The 19,962-nt window shown below is 42.9% G+C and overlaps 1 protein-coding gene and 1 long non-coding RNA gene across 3 annotated transcripts; one reads left to right on the top strand and one right to left on the bottom strand.

Moving 5' to 3' along the window:
* The first annotated feature begins 3,635 nt into the window (after positions 1–3,635).
* Positions 3,636–5,283, top strand: LOC135098894 (putative nuclease HARBI1). The gene is made up of 2 exons (XM_064001303.1): positions 3,636–3,831; positions 4,252–5,283. The coding sequence occupies exons 1-2, from the start codon at positions 3,636–3,638 to the stop codon at positions 4,968–4,970; spliced, it is 915 nt and encodes a 304-aa protein (XP_063857373.1). The 3' UTR covers positions 4,971–5,283.
* Positions 5,284–6,182: 899 nt separating this feature from the next.
* On the bottom strand, positions 6,183–11,628 carry LOC135098886 (uncharacterized). Of its 2 annotated transcripts, none has more exons than XR_010267471.1 (5): positions 11,491–11,628; positions 10,837–11,013; positions 9,494–9,761; positions 7,659–7,825; positions 6,183–6,970 (listed from the first exon to the last, which is right to left on the bottom strand). It is a non-coding gene; the product is annotated as an uncharacterized LOC135098886 (long non-coding RNA). The 2 variants fall into 2 exon arrangements; XR_010267472.1 differs by having other exon boundaries at positions 10,849–11,013.
* Between the last annotated feature and the right edge of the window lie 8,334 nt (positions 11,629–19,962).

Raw genomic sequence — 19,962 nt, 5'->3', positions numbered from 1 at the left:
GCTCTATTTTAGCTTTTTCCACCCGAAACCCCCCGCTTTCCCTCCAGCTACCCAACATTGTGAGGGGTGAGAGCACAAAAAAATAGGAAATAGGGCCGCACGACTCTTCTTAATATTTAGCCACATACGTACATGAGATGTCTTGTTGCAGCAATGTTAAAGAAATCGTAGGCACAAATACCTTAGCGGATCCAGTGGAGAACGTATAAGCTTACCCCAGTGAGACACTCACTGTACAGGAGGGCAGCCAAACAGGAACTGCCGCTGGAAACTTGGAAAACCTCACTTTCATATGAAACAATCCATGAAACCTTGAACGAAGCCCCAAACAGATCGATACGCATATCTTCACTAACGGATTTCACACAACTTTCATCAAAGTAGCATGCAAGTATTTTTTTTTCACACTTAAAATTACATAAATCTCTCTGGAACTGTAGTGTTTTGTCTTCAGCTCATACTGCCTAGTAGCGACTCTGCCCGTCACACTGTCACTGGTGCGACTACAAAGGAGAGAAAATGACAGCTGGTCTCACACTCTCACACACACGCACACACACACGCATATCTGCTTCCTTCTGTGTGTGTGTGTGTGTGTGTGTAAGAGAGTTTGGCAGCTCTCTCCAAACTGATGGCGCTGCATACATCATGAAGTTGAGATAAAATAGAGGAGAGATGACAGGTATTGGCGGCAGTGCTGAGATGCTGGGAGGAAACACTCTAGCTGACAAACTGTTACTTCATGCACAGACAGTGATAGTGTCTGGCATGGAGGCGTACATTCCTCACTCATTTTCTTGTCCTAAACCTTCTAAACCTTGGTTAAACACAGCTTATTCTCGTGCTATACATGATAGAGAGGTGGCCCACAAAAGGTACTTAAGCCTTCCATCACCAGAATCTCATGCACTTTATATTTCTGCCCGGAACCATGCCAAGTATGTTCTCCAACTAGCCAAAAACTCCTTCATTAACAGAAAGTGTCAAATTTTTTTAAGATCTAACTCCCCTCGTGACTTCTGGCATCTAGCCAAAATATCTCCAATACTTTCCTTCTTCTTCTTCCCCTCCTCTATTTCAACCAGATGGCACCACTGCTATCACATCTATTTCTAAAGCTGAACTCTTCGCTCAAACCTTTGATAAAAACTCTACCTTGAACGATTCTGGGCTTGTTCCTCCCTCTCCTCCAGCCTCTGACTACTTCATGCCACCTATTAAAATTCTTCGCAATGATGTTTTCCATGCCCTCGCTGACCTAAACCCTCGGAAGGCTTATGGACCTGATGGGGTCCCTCCTATTGTTCTCCGAAACTGTGCCTCCGTGCTTGCACCTTGCCTAGTCAAACTCTTTCAGCTCTGTCTGTCAACATTTACCTTTCCTTCTTGCTGGAAGTTTGCTTACATTCAACCTGTTCCTAAAAAGGGTGACCGTTCTAATCACTCAAACTACCGTCCTATTGCTTTAATTTCCTGCCTATCTAAAGTTTTTGAATCTATCATCAACAGGAAGATTCTTAAACATCTATCACTTCACAACCTTTTATCTGATCGCCAGTATGGGTTCCGTCAAGGCCGCTCTACTGGTGATCTTCTGGCTTTCCTTACTGAGTCTTGGTCATCCTCTTTTAGAGATTTTAGTGAAACTTTTGCTGTTGCCTTGGATATATCAAAAGCTTTTGGTAGAGTCTGGCACAAAGCTTTGATTTTCCAAACTACCCTCCTACGGCTTCTATCCTTCTCTCTGTAACTTCATCTCAAGTTTCCTTTCTGACCGTTCTATTGTTACTGTGGTAGACGGTCACTGTTCTTCTCCTAAATCTATTAACAGTGGTGTTCCTCAGGGTTCTGTCCTGTCACCCACTCTCTTCTTATTATTCATTAATGATCTTCTAAACCAAACTTCTTGTCCTATCCACTCCTACGCTGATGATACCACCCTGCACTTTTCCACGTCTTTTCATAGACGTCCAAGCCTTCAGGAGGTAAACATTTCACGCAAGGAAGCCACAGAACGCTTGACTTCTGATCTTTCTAACAAACATGGTATTGTTCAATGCCTCAAAAACTCAATTCCTCCATCTATCAACTCGACACAATCTTCCGGACAGATATCCCTTCTTCTTCAATGACACTCAACTGTCCCCCTCTTCTACACTGAGCATCCTCGGTCTGTCCTTTACTTATAATCTGAACTGGAAACTTCACATCTCATCTCTAGCTAAAACAGCCTCTATGAAGTTAGGTGTTCTGAGACGTCTCCGCCAGTTTTTCTCACCCCCCCCAGCTGCTAACTCTGTACAAGGGCCTTATCCGTCCATGTATGGAGTATGCTTCACATGTCTGGGGGATTCCACTCATACTGCTCTTCTAGACAGGGTGGAATCACCGCCGCAATGTTGCATCTCTAGCTGTCTTCTACTGCTATTTTCATGCTAACTACTCTTCTGATCTTGCTAACTGCATGCCTCCCCTCCTTCCGCGGCCTCGCTGCACAAGACTTTGTTCTTTCTCTCACCCCTATTTTGTCCACCTCTCTAACGCAAGAGTTAACCAGTATTCTCAATCTTTCATCCCTTTCTCTGGTAAACTTTGGAAGTCCCTGCCTGCTTCTGTGTTTCCACCTTCCTATGACTTGAATTCCTTCAAGAGGGAGGTTTCAAGACACTTAGGGCCGTAGTTTTAGAAAATTTGAGGGCCCTTACATGAGAAATTCGTAGTTTTAAAATACCGATTCCTTTGATGAACCCTTACTTGCCACACTGTAAACCCTTAATATTATTGGAAATGTAAGGGTTAGTGACAAGGGTGGGGTAAGCATGCCTTACATGCTACCCTATAATGAAATAACCGATAAAATCATATAATTATCTTACAGATATAATCAGAAACGAATTAGCAAGTATTTTACAGCCTCTTTCTTGCTATAGTAACCAACAATTTAACCGTGAGGCAATTTTAGTGACTTTTAGAAACAGTAAGGATACGATAAAGAAAAAGCGTCAACAAACCCATACTCTGCTCTGCGGCGTGGTCTTCTCAGCTGACTGGTAAGTACCATCACTTATTAGTTCTTTTAACAGTAAATACAACTTAATATGATTTGTAATGGATACTAAGGAAAAAAAGGAAATAAAGTGGAGATAAAACAACTAATTTCGAGGTACTGATAACTAATTTATGTATCAAATGTGATGCATTTTCATTTCGAGATACTTTTCAATTCCGGGAACTTTATATATATATATATATATATATATATATATATATATATATATATATATATATATATATATATATATATATATATATATATATATATATATATATAAAGCAAACATACGTGACCACAATTCAATATCTCAAAAGAAATAAATAAATAAAAAGCATCATATTCCACCCAGATAAAAAATAGTCAATGCCTTGGAACCATATTTATATAACAACTTAATCTAATGTAACTTAAGCGAACGTGAAATAGCTTTATTACCAAGTGAAATCAGCATATCGCCCTCCATATTCTCCAAGAATTTTTCAACCTGTCTAATGTTATTTTATGTGGTTTCTTATTGTCTGTCTTTATTCATTATAGATTTAACATGGAGAATGGTCATCAGTGGCTTCAGTTGCGAAATATGCGGAGGATGGAGGAGACGGTCAGAGTGAGGCTGAGAAGAGTGAGGCTAAGAAAAGTCATTCGGGATCGCAGCAATCCATTTGAAGACCTTGCTGAGGAAGAATTCCTCCAACGATTCAGACTGACCAAGGAGTGTGTGCTGAATCTGTTGCAAAACATCAGAGGACACCTTCCCATTGCTGCAGATGCAAGAGGTAGGTACCAGATGTGGAGTACATGTCATTGGTTTCCTGGTGGATGGGATCACTCTTCCAAGTTTGATATCAATGCAGTAGCTGGTACATATAAAATCCATTATTACTGGCAGAAGAGCCTGTCAAATGATATTCATTATTTTGTCAGGCCATACTTATCATTTACACACTTTTAACAATATACATTATTTAGTAACACTACATGTAATATAGTAGAATATGCATATTCATTTTTTTTTATTTCATAAAAAATGGATGGTCCAGGATGCTTCTTTTTCTCTTCTGAGATACAGCATATATTCAAAGAATGTTTTGTGGTATACAGTTCAATAAAGTGCTATGGTGTTTAGTTTTATCTCAAAGCATAATGAACATAGAGAGACAGCTGTATTACATAATTGCCCTTTCATTTCCCATCAGGTTGCCCAATACCACAGCATCTGCAACTCCTTATAACACTGAGATGTATGGCCACTGGTGGACACCAACTTACAATCAGTGACTGCTACCAAGTCTCTCAGACAAGTATTAGCAGGTGTATCTGGACAGTGACGCCCATTATTGCTCAGATGGCAAAGGACTATGTGAAGATGCCAACAGGTATGAATGCAATAAGAGTAATGGAAGGGTTTTTGGAGATTGCCAGAATGCCAGGAATTGTTGGTGCTATCGACTGCACAATCCACATTCACTTTCTGCGACCAGCTTGTGAGAATCCAGAACTGTACCACAATAGAAAAGGTATCTTCTCCCTTAACTGTCAAGCTGTATGTGGACCAGATTTAACTTTTTTTAATATTGTTGCGAGATGGTGGGGTAGTGCCCATGACAGCAACATTTTTAACAACAGTTTGTTACGGCATGAATTTGAGCAAGGCATGCACAAGGGTAAGTTGTTAGGGGACATGGGTTACCCTTGCCGTAGTTATCTGTTTACTCCACTAATGAATCCCAGCAACCAAAGTGAAACAGCGTATAATGAGGCACACATTAAAACAAGAAATAAAATAGAATGTGCATTTGGTGTCTTAAAAAGACGCTTTAGTTGCTTGGGCAAGCGTCTTTACACGGCTTTAGACACCACAAAAAAACATTATTGTAGCAGCAGTTGTGCTACATATTTTTGCAATTCAGAGTAATGTGCCTCTCCCAAATCATCATCTTGAATCAGACGATGCAGATTTGGATGATTCAAATGCAGATGATCATGGTGTTGACCCAGAAGCAGCCATTGCTAACAATAATGCAGCACAACAAGCTGAAAGGGCTAGATATATCAGAACATACTTCTGATAACACAGGATGGTTTGATTCTGCCACTCAAATATGGTATCTCCTCCATACTCTTGTATTAACCTCTTTCATTACTCCATCCATGTATCTGGTAAACACCCAAGCGGACAGACATCCTATCTCACACATGCCACTCTACCAAATATTACACCAGGTATTCAAGAGCATTCCATCTAAACTATATGTGTACATATAACTGATTATAAGTGTTATCCAAAATAGTATTCAAATATGTACGAATCTAAGGTATTTTTGCTATTTCTTTTTTTTATGTGAACTGTTACTCAGAAAAATGTACTTGTAATTCCCATTTTTTACCTTGATGAGTTTGATTTTACTTTGTATACAATATGACTATAAACACTTTGTTATGAAAATACACTAGTTGTTATAGTTATGGTAAATGACAACACTAAGTAAAAGATATTTTTCTCAAAAATATAATCACATATTTTATCACCATCGAATAGAGTAATCATATTTTACTGCAACAGAAAAGGAAAAATCAATTATATACTGTAGTTTTAGTGTGTGTGTGTGTGTGTGTGTGTGTGTGTGTGTGTGTGTGTGTAGTAATAAAACTTCAGTGGTTAACTGTATAGTAATTTATTATCCAATGTAAATAAATATACATATTGAGAAAAAAACAAGATTTTAATGATCTTTACCTCTATTTATAAATCACAGTCATATATCACATGAATATGTCTTATTGAAAAAATGCTTTAATGATCACATCACTAATGAAGCACAGAGATTATCTAAGTGTTTGTACTAAATTGTGGGTGTAAAAAAAGGAGACTAGTTATTAATGGCCATTGCCCTTATATAGTAATTATATAATAAATCAGTCCTATATCACATGAATACATGAATCCATGTACTATTTCAAAAAAATATAATGATGATACCTCTCAAACAAAGCACTGAGATTACTATATATATATATATATATATATATATATATATATATATATATATATATATATATATATATATATATATATATATATATATATATATATATATATATATATATATATATATATATATATAAGTGTTTGTACTAAACTGGGTGAGTAAAGAAACTTTGGATCTTGATCTTACAGCAACACTGCAAAACAAATTTATGCCTGATTATTTCTAGAATTGTCCAAGAAATCTACAAATGCACCTGCAGCTGCACGCACATCTTCCAGTGTGTCTCCAACTCTTGAATGTATAGAAGACATAATTTTCATTGCTTGGCATAGACAATCCCCTTCCATCTTTTTATTTTCTAAGTTTTGTTTATGAATTTGCATCACTATTTCATGTTCTTCCTTTTGAAACTTTGACAACATTTCATAGGACTCTCTGCCAACACTGTCTTCCACTTGCCTTTTCTTTGCTTTAAACTTTTTCCCACTCACTTTTCCTCTCGCACTGGAAGACTGTATTGGTGACAATTCACTTGGAAAGGTAACTGGTACCGATGCCAAAACAGAGGTGGAAGGAAGAGGTGTGCTACAAATTGAAGCTACTGTTGCAAATTGAAGCTACTGTACATCAACAGAGGTTGAAGGAAGTGGTGTACAGTGGTTGGAGGAGCTTGAGGATGACACTACAGTTCCATGAACATCCTTAGAAGTTAAAGAAAGAGGTGTGCTGTGGATGGCAGGACTGTAGAGCAAAGCTGCAGTTCCCGATGACTCAACAAAAGAGGTGCAAGCAGCAGGTGCACTATCATTTCCTCTGGCAGGCATGAGCGAAATAGGCACTGAGCATGCTGTGGATGGCTGTTCAGTCATGGCCATTGGCTCATCCAACTGCTCTCCCTTCTCATTAATAACAACGACAGTGACATCTGTGAACAAACAAATAACATTAATGAAAGTAACAGTATGGTTGTTTACAGTATAGTGTTTAAGTATATGAATGGATTGCCTCTTCCATTGAACGAGTAATATAGTTACAAGGTACATAATAATGTTCAACCCTCTCTAAGCAAGATGAACTTAAATTGGTTTCTGGTCAATACAGATTTTCTAAGGCCTTGACAGATCTATTATAAGCCAAAAATTTCTGCTTTATCTGGAATTTGTCAAGTCTGGGTGGGTCTTCTGTCAGACAGATTCCATGTAAACCAAAGTAGGTCCGTCATATCAGGGTATTTTCTGTGCATGCACACCATTTTTTCAAGGAAGCTCTTAAGGCAAGTTTACATGAAAACACCAATTTTGTCTACAGAATAGTTGGTCTCTATGCTACAAAACAGTTTAGAGTCGTCTGAGTATGCTGCATGACCATGTGGTGAAATATTTTGCCGGATTAAGCCAAACCAAAGAGTCCCATGATATTAATCAAGTATAGATGAAAACTGGGTTAAGAACAAGAAAATTATTGGAACCACTGCTCCAAAGTGATGAATAATTTGCAAAAATAAGGATGGCATCAGAAATATTTGCAAGTATGAATATACTAGAACTCAATATCACATTAAGAACAGAAATGTGATATGTAAAACAGAAAATTTATTACTTAATGGAACCAACCTGTTGGCCATCTGTCACTGTCACTGTGGTTTGGGTCCGGTTCTAGCTCGTCTGCGATGAGAGCAAGGATTTTCTCCAATACAGGGTCTGGCTTGACAACTGGACTTAGAGGACCACCTCCTGTTCAACACAGTTTTTTCTTCTGGTCACTAACAAACTTCTTGGCCCTGAAATTATTTCACATCATTAGACATAAAAAAGTTACATATTTTCATTTATTTTTCCTGCACTGCACAGTACAAGAAAGATACCATACCATAATTTCATATTGATAAATTATCATCTATAAAAGCTACATAAACAAAAATTAAAGAAATATTGTAGCCTAATTGCTGTTGTTCTTATGAAGAATGGTAAGAACTAATAAATTTCAGGATAAAACTATAGAATAACACTTCCTCTCTAATCATTAAAAAACAATGAAAGATTATAGAAACATTACTGGTCAGCATGTCTGTGATGTTTTAAAGTGGGGAACACTTGTTGTGAGGTTTGGTCAGCTTTGGATAGGATGGGATAGGTTTGATTAGATTAGGTTAGGTTAGGTTAGGTAAATAAGTCACAGACAAACCTAACCTAATTCAATCTGATATAACCTAATCTAAACTAAAATAAAGTAACCTAACTAAACTTATCCTGTCCTATATGGCTTATGTGAGGTTAGGTTAGGTTACTTAAGTTTAAATTAGATTAGGTAACACTCACAGACCAACCTAACCAAACTTAATCAAGCCTAACTTAATTCAATGTTATGTAACCTCACAAGAGCTGTCCACCCTCACAACATCACAGACATGTTATATTATAATTATATATTGGGTACTCTAGCTCCTTGCATGGTTCTCTTAGTGTTTGGAGAGGTGCTAATACTATAGTTTCACAAAATAATCAAATGCATATTTCTAAGAAAACTTTAAATCATTCATGCAAAGTACTAGGGTAAAGGCAATTAAAGACTTAGGCCCCGAGCACACTAGCGACTTTGTAGAGCCACAAGTGGCTGCGTTTTGTGGCGGGGATATTTTCTCCCATAGGTTCCCATTGTTTTCAAGCTTTGCCAATCACACTTGTGTCTGTGGCTCGCGACTGTGGCAAGCTGTCGCTCGTCCCCGCCACAAACAGCGCATTTTGTGGCGACGTTTTGTGGCTGGCTGAGAGCACACTAGCGACCTCTGGCGACCACATGTGGCTGCTAATCAGTGATGCAGGAAACTTCGTAGAGGTGAGGTGTGGTGACCAAATGTGGCCGGGTATTCAAAACATAACCACATGTGGTCACCACATGTGGTCGCAACTTGTGGCTCTAAAAAGTGGCTAGTGTGCTCTGGCCCGCCACTTTGCGCGGCCACTTGTGGTGCCACAGAGTGGCTAGTGTGCTCGGGGCCTTAATATTCTGTCTGTCAGGAGAGGGTAGTTGAGATAAGGAAGCAACTGGAGGATTCAATTGAGATGGAGAAAGTGGAGTGACATTATATTATTTTTAATGGTGACTTTTACCTGTCTACAGAACAGTAGGTTGACTTTTTTACCACACACATTTCCCTTGACTTCTAAACCCTGTCCTTAGAAACAATCTTAGATGGGTAGATTGTAAAATTCTTAATGTTTTACAAAGGTACTCATTAATAAACTACAACAAGAACAATTATTATTATGTACCAATTACCCAACAGAAATCCTCTTTACCGGTAAGTGGTAACTAATAGTAACATTAATTTAACCTGATAACACGGACATTTAACTAATTTTTCATCTCATAATTACTTTCTACCGTAGGAGTGTGGAAAAGTAAACTTGCTAATTACCAAACGACATTTTAAAACCAACATACTAACCTTGATCTCATGTTTTCCAAATCTTCTTAATCTGTTTTACAGTCCTCTGCGGCCCCAGACCACTGGCAGCAAGAGAGTTCGTGATCTCCTCCCATACTCTTGCCTTGACCAGTATAATGCGGGCGTTGGTCACGATTGGTGGCTTTGCTGAGGAGAACACCTCTTCTTTCATTGATTAAGTCTAATAGAAGTATCCTCTCCTCTTCTCCCATGTGCTGCATTCGTTCACTTCGCAGCATTTTTGCAAGAGAACATAAAGTTCATTCGTCTGCAGCGGGTTGGGAGATGTTCGATTTGTCACTACGAGTTGGCTATGTAACATGTTCGTATAATATTCAAACAACCTACTATTTTATGTGTACATGATACTATATCACATATTTTATGCTAGTATATATGTTTTGATGAAAAATTAGCTGAAAATTCTCCGCAATAAACAATAAAAAATGAACAAGTCGACATATCCGAACACAACCAAACTTTCAGAAATGCCACTCTATGCGCATACATAAACAGAGCGACCACACAACCTTTCAAGGGCTGCCAACTGTGAAAGTAAGGGAGCGGGTGGTTGAGTGAGTGTTTAACGCTAAGGCAAATTTGACTTCACTCACGTTAGGGTTAGTGAGAGTGCGAGGGTTGAGGGACCATTTGAGTGTTGTTTTAAGCTATTTTAAGCTATCAGTTTTTGACCACTGCTTTGACCCTTTTATGGGACTGGCATTTCAGTGGGCATTTTTTTTTTTATTGGATTTTTGTTGCCCTTGGTCAGTGTCCTTTCTACATAAAAAAAAAAAAAAGACAAAGCCACACGCCTTGCACAGGTACCCTTGGATGACTACCCTCACTTCTCAAGGAAAAGGTTAAGCTCCTATCAACCGTTTAAGATCAGCCATATACTCGTATCTCAACTGATACTAGAATCACAAACACTGAAGACCTGTGTACAGTCAGCTCTTTCAATTAGCACAATTCACAAGGTCAAAAAGGGTAACACTTCCTCTAACCGCATGAGACCAGCTGCTTCAGCCAGTATATTCAGACACATTGGCATCAGAAGGCAATATTCCCTCTACCAATAAGCGGTACAACAAGTTTCTATTATTAGCACACAAAGCTTCACTGGATGCACATGGGTTAGATACTCTTGCATTACCCAGCCGCACTCCTTCCACCAGCAGAAGGTGATAGCACAGTTCCACAGTTAAGTACATAAAGCTTGACTGGCACTAAATGCTTAGATACACTGTCATTGCGCTACCAAGCCACACTCCCTCCATCACAACAGTACAAGGTGCCACCACAGTTCCTACCATCAGTGCGAGACGCTCTCCCTGGCTTACCTTGTCGCTCACCTTAGTATCGAGGTGGTTGCCGTCTTTGTAGGTGAACCAAACCTTGGAGTCGTTGCAGTGGGTGAGTGTGTAGGCCTTCACCCAATGTTTGCGGTCCATGTCCCCTCGGCCTCGCGTCACCACACCGGTCATCAAGTGTGGCGGTCCCAAGTCCCACTGAAGCCACTGGTGTTTTGCAAGGGATGGAGAGAGCAGATTAAGTCTCGATTATAGTTGAGAATGCTGGCAAGGGTTACAGCCCACGGGGTTTGGGAGAAAGGTTGTTGATAAGGTAGGTAAGAATAAAAGAACATAGTAAGATACAAGCAAGAACACAAGGGAAACAGCAAGAAGCCAGGAGGCACACACTTGGCAGTCCTCATACAAAGCATACCTACAGTAAGTAAGTGCACCTATCATTCCTATCCATAAATTTGTCTAGTCTCTTAAAAGCTTCCTATTAATTTTGGTTACTGAGTCACATCATTGTTACTTCTTTGAGGATGAGATGCGTTTTTCTCTTTTCTTTGTTTCTACAGTGTGTGTGTGTGTGTGTGTGTGTGTGTGTGTGTGTGTGTGTGAAATTCATCTACAGCCTTCAGAATCCCGTGCTAAGTTCATGATTACCTTCCCACAGAGAGCTTAGCAAGTGTCTTTACTTACCGTCCTTCCTGCGAGCACACCAAGCGCGACGGGAGTTAGGCGCCGCGTCCTCCCTGGGCTGGCACGATTTGCTGCGGCGCCAAGGCTTGTGGCAGCTAGCGGTGAGCTGCACGTCCACGCCCTCACTGATCATTGTTTTGCACTCTGCGACACGAAAGCAAAACACGCTTAGTTGACTGATTACATGATATTGCGTAGTGCTGCGACAACATGAGAGAGAGAGAGAGAGAGAGAGAGAGAGAGAGAGAGAGAGAGAGAGAGAGAGAGAGAGAGAGAGAGAAAGGCGGGGAATGGACACATTCTGCCTTAATCCTTAATCTATAAGCGGTAACTTAAGTTTTTCTCCCATTGTGTGTGTGTGTGTGTGTGTGTGTGTGTGTGTGTGTGTGTGTTTCATTTTTTACTGATCATGAATTAATAAATTTATGATACTATACTTCATTCCGTCCGTTTTAATCTCTCTCTCTCTCTCTCTCTCTCTCTCTCTCTCTCTCTCTCTCTCTCTAAGTGGCAAGTAATGTGCCTGCGCAGATACTACGTGATCAAATCTTACGCTACCTTTCTTTCCAGATCTCCATCCCTCTCAGAAAGAATAAGATGAGAATCACATTTATTTAAAGCACAAGGAAACAATTGGTTGGAGCAAATTTAAGCCGTGACCAAGAGGCAGCTCAGTTGTTCGGTGAAAGTTGTTTTAAGCTTCAGTCAACAAGTTGACCTCCACCATGTGCCCTTTACTTATATTGTTGTTTATTTCCTTATATCAACAAATACTCGTAAATATGGAATGTCCTGCTCTCGCAAGCTGTAACAAAGCACCCCATCGCTGCTGAGTTCCCGTGACGCGTGTCTTGTCTACGACCATTTGTGATGGCATTATGAATCTTGCCTGTATGTGCAAGGAATTAGTACAAAGATGGATGTAGTCTGGTAATGGTGAAATGCTGTCTACAGAATATAGTTATGTGGAGTTCGGATATATTTTCTTTGACTTGGTGAGTGGTAGATCTGTAAACTGGAATAACTCATTATCACTCAAGCAATAGACAGATGCATTGGTTATCACCAGTGAATATCAGTTAATTATATCTATGAAAATATACAAAAAATAGGAGCTTCGAAACGACACTGCAGAATTAGATGCAGAATGTCGTTCAGAAAGTCTCCCCCAGGAGCAGCGCAGTCGGCGCGTCTCAGCATACACACAAGAAGAACCCAACATATACAGCGGTTGTAATTCTTTTGATGAGGAAGGGGTGCTGGTCAAGGGTAACTCGAATGTATTATTGCTTCACAATAAATGAAGAGAGAAAAAAAAAATTCGAGTACGACTTAAAGTTTTGGTGGTAACAAGATCCATCGGTAAAATGTCCCACAGAGACAGTAACACCACTAAGAACTAACCACGGCAAGACAACACATGTACTCTACTTGCACAAGGCTGTCATTCCTCTTATCCCCGCCTCTTTATCTTAAATGCAAACAAAAAGTAAAAGAACAAAAACAGATTGCACGGTATGGGAGACAACGCACGGAAACAGAAATACGTGTTCATGTCCAGACAGCAATTTCAAAGCAATCCCGAGGAAAGACTCCAATGTTGGCCTGGTAGAACAAGCCCACGTGTGACTGGACTGGTTTGGACAATGCAAAAATTACATTCGGATAAAATAACCGACTTGAAACTCATGTAAAGTGCATGAGTTACTCTTTTTCTTTCCTTTTAAGAGTCTTCAGTCACAGCATAATGAATGTAATGCTTCACACTGCCTTGCTCCTTGAGGCTATTTACAAATTTCCAAAACGAGGGTACAAGTAGTCTATCTGAACTCTCTCTCTCTCTCTCTCTCTCTCTCTCTCTCTCTCTCTCTCTCTCTCTCTCTATTATAGCCAATACCTCCTCATTAGAAATTCAGTAAGCTAGGAGTGTGGCATATCATGCAGATCTACCTAGAGGTGCTTGCCTTGATTGACACCTGACTATCTCGGAGAAGGTTACGAAACCAAATGACAAAAATGCTAAGCCGCAGCAAATCAGCTGGAGCAAACTTAACAATGTACGTCTCATGACAAACACAAGCACTTTGGCACAAATAAACGCACATTTTCAATTAATATTTGTGACCATTAACTTGAACTATTGTTTTTATCAGGAGAGAGAGAGAGAGAGAGAGAGAGAGAGAGAGAGAGAGAGAGAGAGAGAGAGAGAGAGAGAGAGAGAGAGAGAGAGAGATGGAAGCCTGGGCAGAGAAGGGGGATAGTGTAGATAAGGGAAGGGGGAGGCTTGGTCAAGGCAGCACGTTAGCCCCAAGGAACACCACACTCCATACACTTTTCCTGTTCTCCTTCGTGCGTCTCTAAATGTTTCACTGTTACTCCTTCCGGGTTTACATTTTCAGGACCATGTTTTGGTTAGGTTCGACTTCTGATCATGATTACTGATTTACGTGGGCTTTTAATTATTCTCGCTTTAATAACGTGGGCGTAGCTCAATTAGTCCCAGCCCTAATGGAAATTGTTTTACGCCACCGGCTGGGAGTATACCAACGATCTTGTCACAGGCTTACCACACCATCCTTTGGCGTTACGAAAGGTGAACAAAGCGAAAGTAAAATGTGATTAGAGTTTGCTGCCTCATGAACTGTATTTCAGCCAGATAATAAGAATACTGAGAAGAGTCTTGATGGCAGTAAGGTTTTGATGTTCGCTCACTAGGTGTGAGGCGCTTTACTTGTAGTGATACGTCTCGCTCATCAAGCATACGAGTACGTGTTGTTAAAGGACACACTGTGTACACGCTCTCTTACATGAGTACAAAAGTTTATCTTCCAGCTGAACACCTCACAAAGAAAACACAAAGACATCTTATACAGTACTGTGAAAAACCTGGCCAGAATTCCTTCCCTCACGTATGTCTCACCTCGCTGTATGCGTATCGATAATTTCTTCACGGAGTTGAAATCTCTCGTCGTTCCTTTTGCCCGCTTCCAACTTTAATGTGCCTACCAGGTCAGGTTCACGTTACTGCTTCATAAAAACCCCATTCGAATTGAGTGTCTGTTTTGCCATCCAATCCTCTGACACTGGAGGATCACTGGACGGTCACAACACGGAGTATTTGGGCTCCATCTAAGTCTCAAGTCTCTCTGGCGCTGCGTCGTAGTTTCCTTGACAGTACTTGGATGTTCAAATTAAGATACACTATGCTAATGCGGACTGCTGCCGGGGGAACTTCGAAGCAACTGTATATGCATTCATATAAAACAAAATGTGCTTGAATGAGAACCAAGGAGGAATAAACTGGGAAAGAGATAATAATGTTAGGTAAAGCATGAAAACATAAGAAGTAAGCACATTAAGTTCGGAAAAAGAAAATTCACTACAACTTCTTGGTTAAGAATGATAGGGCACAATGATATGTAATACTTTTCTTCTTCATACAAATGGATAAGGTATTTTGCTTACCGAGTCCATGAACCTTTTCCAAAGTATATTACGCACTATTAGATTTCATATCTCTCTCTCTCTCTCTCTCTCTCTCTCTCTCTCTCTCTCTCTCTCTCTCTCTCTCTCTCTCTCTCTCTCTCTCATTACTCCCCTCAGCACCCAGACACAGAAGCTCCTCTCACCTCCACCTGCATCACCTCCAAAAGGCATATTTCTGAACCTCGGCAGGGTAGTATCATAACTCTTCCTGACACAAAAAATAGTTTTGCGGAGTGTACCCAAATGGACGGAAGGTAAGAAATTAGTATCATGAATTCAGTGAGGGGAGAGAGTGACGAAAAACAATTAATCAGAGTATAAAAATTCCTAAGTTTCGAAGTCTTGGATATTTGAGGAACTAAGACACGTGTGCGTAAATACACACACACACACACACACACACACGCACACACACACACACACACACACACACACACACACACACACACACACACGACGTTCTTGAAGGAGGGTCTCACTAGGCAAGGCTACACGAGAAGCTGCTCACTGTCTTAGATACAGCAGAAGAACACTAATGCCCTTATCACGGATGCTGCACATTTAATTTGTCATCAGTGTAACCGTTTAGATTCATTTACGTGCGTGTGTGTCTGAGTGATTATTTACTCACTTGACTAATGTGTGAGTGTGTGTTTTTTTTTTTTCTCAAGCTATCATTTCCTATGAATTAGGATAATATGAGTACGTTAGCGGAAAGAGAGAGAGAGAGAGAGAGAGAGAGAGAGAGAGAGAGAGAGAGAGAGAGAGAGAGAGAGAGAGAGAGAGGGGGGGAGGGGGATGAGACGAGGCGAGACGAGACGAGATCACACACACACACACACACACATACACACACACACACACACACACACACACACACACACACACACACACACAGCCAGCATAAAAACAACATTCTTTCAGCTGCTGCAGACAGTGCCTGAAGGAGGGCCCGTTCGTGTGTGTGCCCTGTGTTGTCGTCGCCTTGGTAGCACCACACCCACGTATCCCTACGAGACCCCAGCAGCATCACAAAGTTAGTAAACGTGCACCTGACCGCCAGAAACAAAGTATTAAGAGACACGCTATACTTTAAAAGGAAGACTTTTGCTATTTTAGTGCCCATTTAGCCCTACGCGGCCATAGGATGAGCGAGGAACATCCTGAGGTGCATCGATAATGTCAGGATCTAGCGGTCGAGAATGTGCTCATATCAGAAGGTGTCGAGATTGTTCACGAGATTTAACAGCCGGCGATGCGATACCTGTCAATCAGCTCATCGTTATTCACAGGCAACATGTTCATCGCCTGTCTAGTGATCTAGGTGGAAGCCGCCAGGAATGTGAGAAGAGAAAACCGACAGGTAACCGTCAGCAGTTGCAAGTCCTTTAATCTCTTAACTCGCCAGAGATAGAGAAGAGAAAACCGACAGGTAACCGTCAGCAGTTGCAAGTCCTTTAATCTCTTAACTCTTTTTGTTCACCAGCTAAGGTTGTATTTATAGCCACTTGTTAGACTGGTTAAACTCTCTCTACTTTATTTAACAAAAACATGAACATGTACACAAGAAATACTGAACATAAAAAATGATTTACATAAAGATATGAACAAAGAGAGTGAATGTGTGTGTGTATGTCTGTGTGAAGAAAGGAGTAATATGATGTATAGAAAAGACGTGTAACGTATGTGTCGAAAAGCGTGCACAGAATGTGTATGTATAAAAAATGAGGAAGAAGAGATGAAAGACGAAAAATCTGTGCAGTAGAAAGAGAACGGGAGGCTGAAAACATATAAGAGAAAACGGAGTGCTTGGAGCGGTGACTTGTGTTTACATTACTGGTTCTGAGAAGCGCGTAAGCTTTAGTGTACCCTGAATATGAGAGAAAATGGGATGTTTCTATGGCTGACTAGATTATTTGCTACATAACTTCCCCCGAGTGAGGAGGCACGACGAACGATACGTGCTGCTTAGCCGTGGCGCGTGGTGCTGAAGGCGTGGCCGGCGATGTCGGGTCGTGAGGTGCCGTCGGGGTGTGCAGGATGTAGGCGGGCTTGACTCGGTCTATGGCTATGACGTCAGAAGAGCCGTTTCTGTTGATGGTGATGTTTTTCCTCGTCCTGCGGAGGACCTCGAAGGGGCCTTCGTAGGGGCGCTGTAGTGGTTTACGGACAGCGTCAACCCTGACGAAGACGTGTGTGCAGTCTTCGAGATCCTGGCTGACGAAGGTCTTGGCGGGGTGCGTGCGAGGTTGCACCGGCTGCAGGCTTCTCATCGACTCCTTAAGACTGCTGGCGAAGTCTTGGACGCTGCAGGGGCCGGCGTCGGGTGAGCTGGTAAGGAGCTCGCCAGGGAGTCGAAGAGTGGTGCCGTATACGAGCTCGGCAGAAGAGTGGTGAAGGTCCTGCTTGAGGGACGTCCGGATGCCGAGGAGGACAAGGGGTAAGGTGGCGTTCCACTTCTCGCGTTGGTCGCTGGAAGCCATCAGTGACGACTTCAGCTGGCGGTGGAAACGTTCCACTGTAGCGTTGGCCTGAGGATGGTAGCTGGCAGTCCTGTATCGTCGAATGCCGAGTAGTGTCATCAGTTTGTTCCAGACACTGGACTCAAACTGGCCGCCGCGGTCAGAAGTGAGGCTGACAGGAACACCGAAGCGTGAGATCCACGTGCTGATAAAGGCACGTGCAACGGTGTCAGTGGAGATGTCAGTCAGCGGTGCAGCTTCTGGCCAGCGAGTGAAGCGGTCGACACAGGTGAGGATGTAGCGGTAGCCGTCGGAGTGAGGAAGAGGGCCAACGAGGTCGATATGGACGTGTTCGAAGCGTGTGGAGACTGGCGTGAAGGTGGCTGTAGGGGAGCGTGTGTGTCGCGTCACCTTGGAGGCCTGACAGGTGGTGCACCTACGTGTCCAGTCTCTCACGTCCTTGTTGATGGCGGTCCAGATGAATCGGGACGTCATCATGTGTTGTGAAGCTCTGATGCCAGGATGTGAGAGGTCGTGCAGCTGACGGAAGAGTGGATACCTGTGCCGTTGAGGCAGGTATGGTCTGACGGTGTTGGTCGAGACGTCAGCGTAGATGTGCACTTGAGTGCCTGGTAGCTGTACTCTCTTCATCTGTAGTGCGGCGTTTTCTTTCAGTTGCTGCAGCTCGGCGTCAGCGGCCTGATCGGCAGCAATGGCGGCGTAATCGATGAGAGAGGTAGATGTGGCACAGATGTTGCGTGACAGGGCATCGGCTGGGGCGTTATCTTCACCTTTCACGTAACGGAGGTCCGTGGTGAACTGAGAGATGAAGTCTACGTGGCGCAGTTGACGTGGTGAGTAGGATGACTTGTTCTTGATGAAGGTGCTCGTCAGCGGCTTGTGGTCAGTGTAGATATGAAACTGACGTCCTTCGACAAAGTACTGGAAGTGCTTCAATGCCTTGTAGATGGCGAGGAGCTCTTTGTCGAAGGCGCTGTACTTCTTCTCGGCAGTGTTGAGTTTCTTGGAGAAGAAGGCGACGGGTTTCCAGGCACCGTCGATGTGTTGCTGTAGCACTGCTCCAACTCCGGTGTCTGAGGCGTCCGTGGCGATGGAAGTAGGGGCGTCTGGGGCAGGGAAACTGAGCGCTGTGGATGTGAGCGCCTTCCGGGCAGCGAGGAAAGCGTCCTCAGCTGCGGGCGTCCAGGCAAGGGTGACGGACTGGCCTCGTTTGGCTGGCTTCACTAAGGCGTAGAGAGGCTGGAGGAGGAGCGCGCATCGGGGAATGAACCTGTTGTAATAGTTCAGCATCCCGAGGAACTGCTTCAACTGGCGCTGAGTTGTTGGCTTCGGGAAATTCTGGATGGCAGTACAGCGACTTGCAGTTGGGGTGAAGCCTGAGGAGGACACAGTGTGGCTGAGGAAGTCGACTGAAGGCACGCCGAACACGGACTTGTCGGCGTTGACCTGGATGCCGTAGTCCTTCAGACGAGTGAAGACTTGCTCGAGGTGTTGGCGATGAGCAGCGTCGTCTGGGCTGGCAACAAGAATGTCATCGACGTAAGTGAAGCAGAACTGCAGTCCTCGCAAAACTTCGTCCATGAAGCGCTGGAATGTTTGAGCAGCGTTCTTGAGACCGAAGGGCATCCTAGTGTATTCATATAGTCCGAAGGGCGTGATTATGGCCGTCTTCGGGATGTCCTCGGGGTTGATGGGGATCTGATGGAAGGCCTTTACGAGGTCGATCCTGGAGAAAATTGTAGAGCCGTGCAGTTGTGATGAAAACTCCTGAATGTTAGGCACTGGATACCTGTCCATCTCGGTGCGGGAGTTTAGGGCTCTGTAGTCCCCGCAAGGGCGTATGTCACCGTTTTTCTTGGGGACGACGTGAAGCGCAGACGACCAGTTGCTGGAGCTTGGGCGGATGATGCCTTGCTGCATCAGAGACTCAAACTCGGCCCTGACCTGTTTGTAGCGTTCTGGTGCTAAGCGACGAGCCTTGGCGAAAACAGGTGGTCCGGTGGTCTCTATGTAGTGCAGGACGTGATGTTTCACTGGCTGCGTGGCTGAGTATGGCTGTGTTAGTGTTGGGAAACCCTTGAGGATGGCGGCGAAGGGGTTATCTCGGCAGACTGCGGAGATTCCGGTGCTCTCGCCAGGTGCCGTTCGGCCACGGGTCCGCAGGGAGGTGAGACGATCCAGCAGCGTGCCATGCTTCAAGTCGACTAAGAGGTCGTGGTGGCGTAGGAAATCGGCGCCTAGGATGGGTTGGGTCACAGCTGCTACGTAAAAGGTCCAGTCGAAGGAGCGGCGGAGGTTGAGTTCGAGGTGTAGTGTCTGCCGCGCGTACACAGGAATTTTCGAGGCGTTGGCTGCATAGAGGTGCGTGGTTACAGGCAACCTCTTCTGGCTGTCTGTGGCAGGCAGGACACTGACCTCAGCGCCGGTGTCGACGAGGAACTTAATTCCGGTGCGTCGGTCGTAGACGTGAAGTAGCTGTGACTTGGGCTGGCGGATCGTACGC

This window comes from Scylla paramamosain, unplaced genomic scaffold (assembly GCF_035594125.1).
Source record: "Scylla paramamosain isolate STU-SP2022 unplaced genomic scaffold, ASM3559412v1 Contig90, whole genome shotgun sequence".
NCBI lineage: Eukaryota > Metazoa > Arthropoda > Malacostraca > Decapoda > Portunidae > Scylla > Scylla paramamosain.
This window is presented reverse-complemented; position numbering and strand designations above follow the sequence as displayed.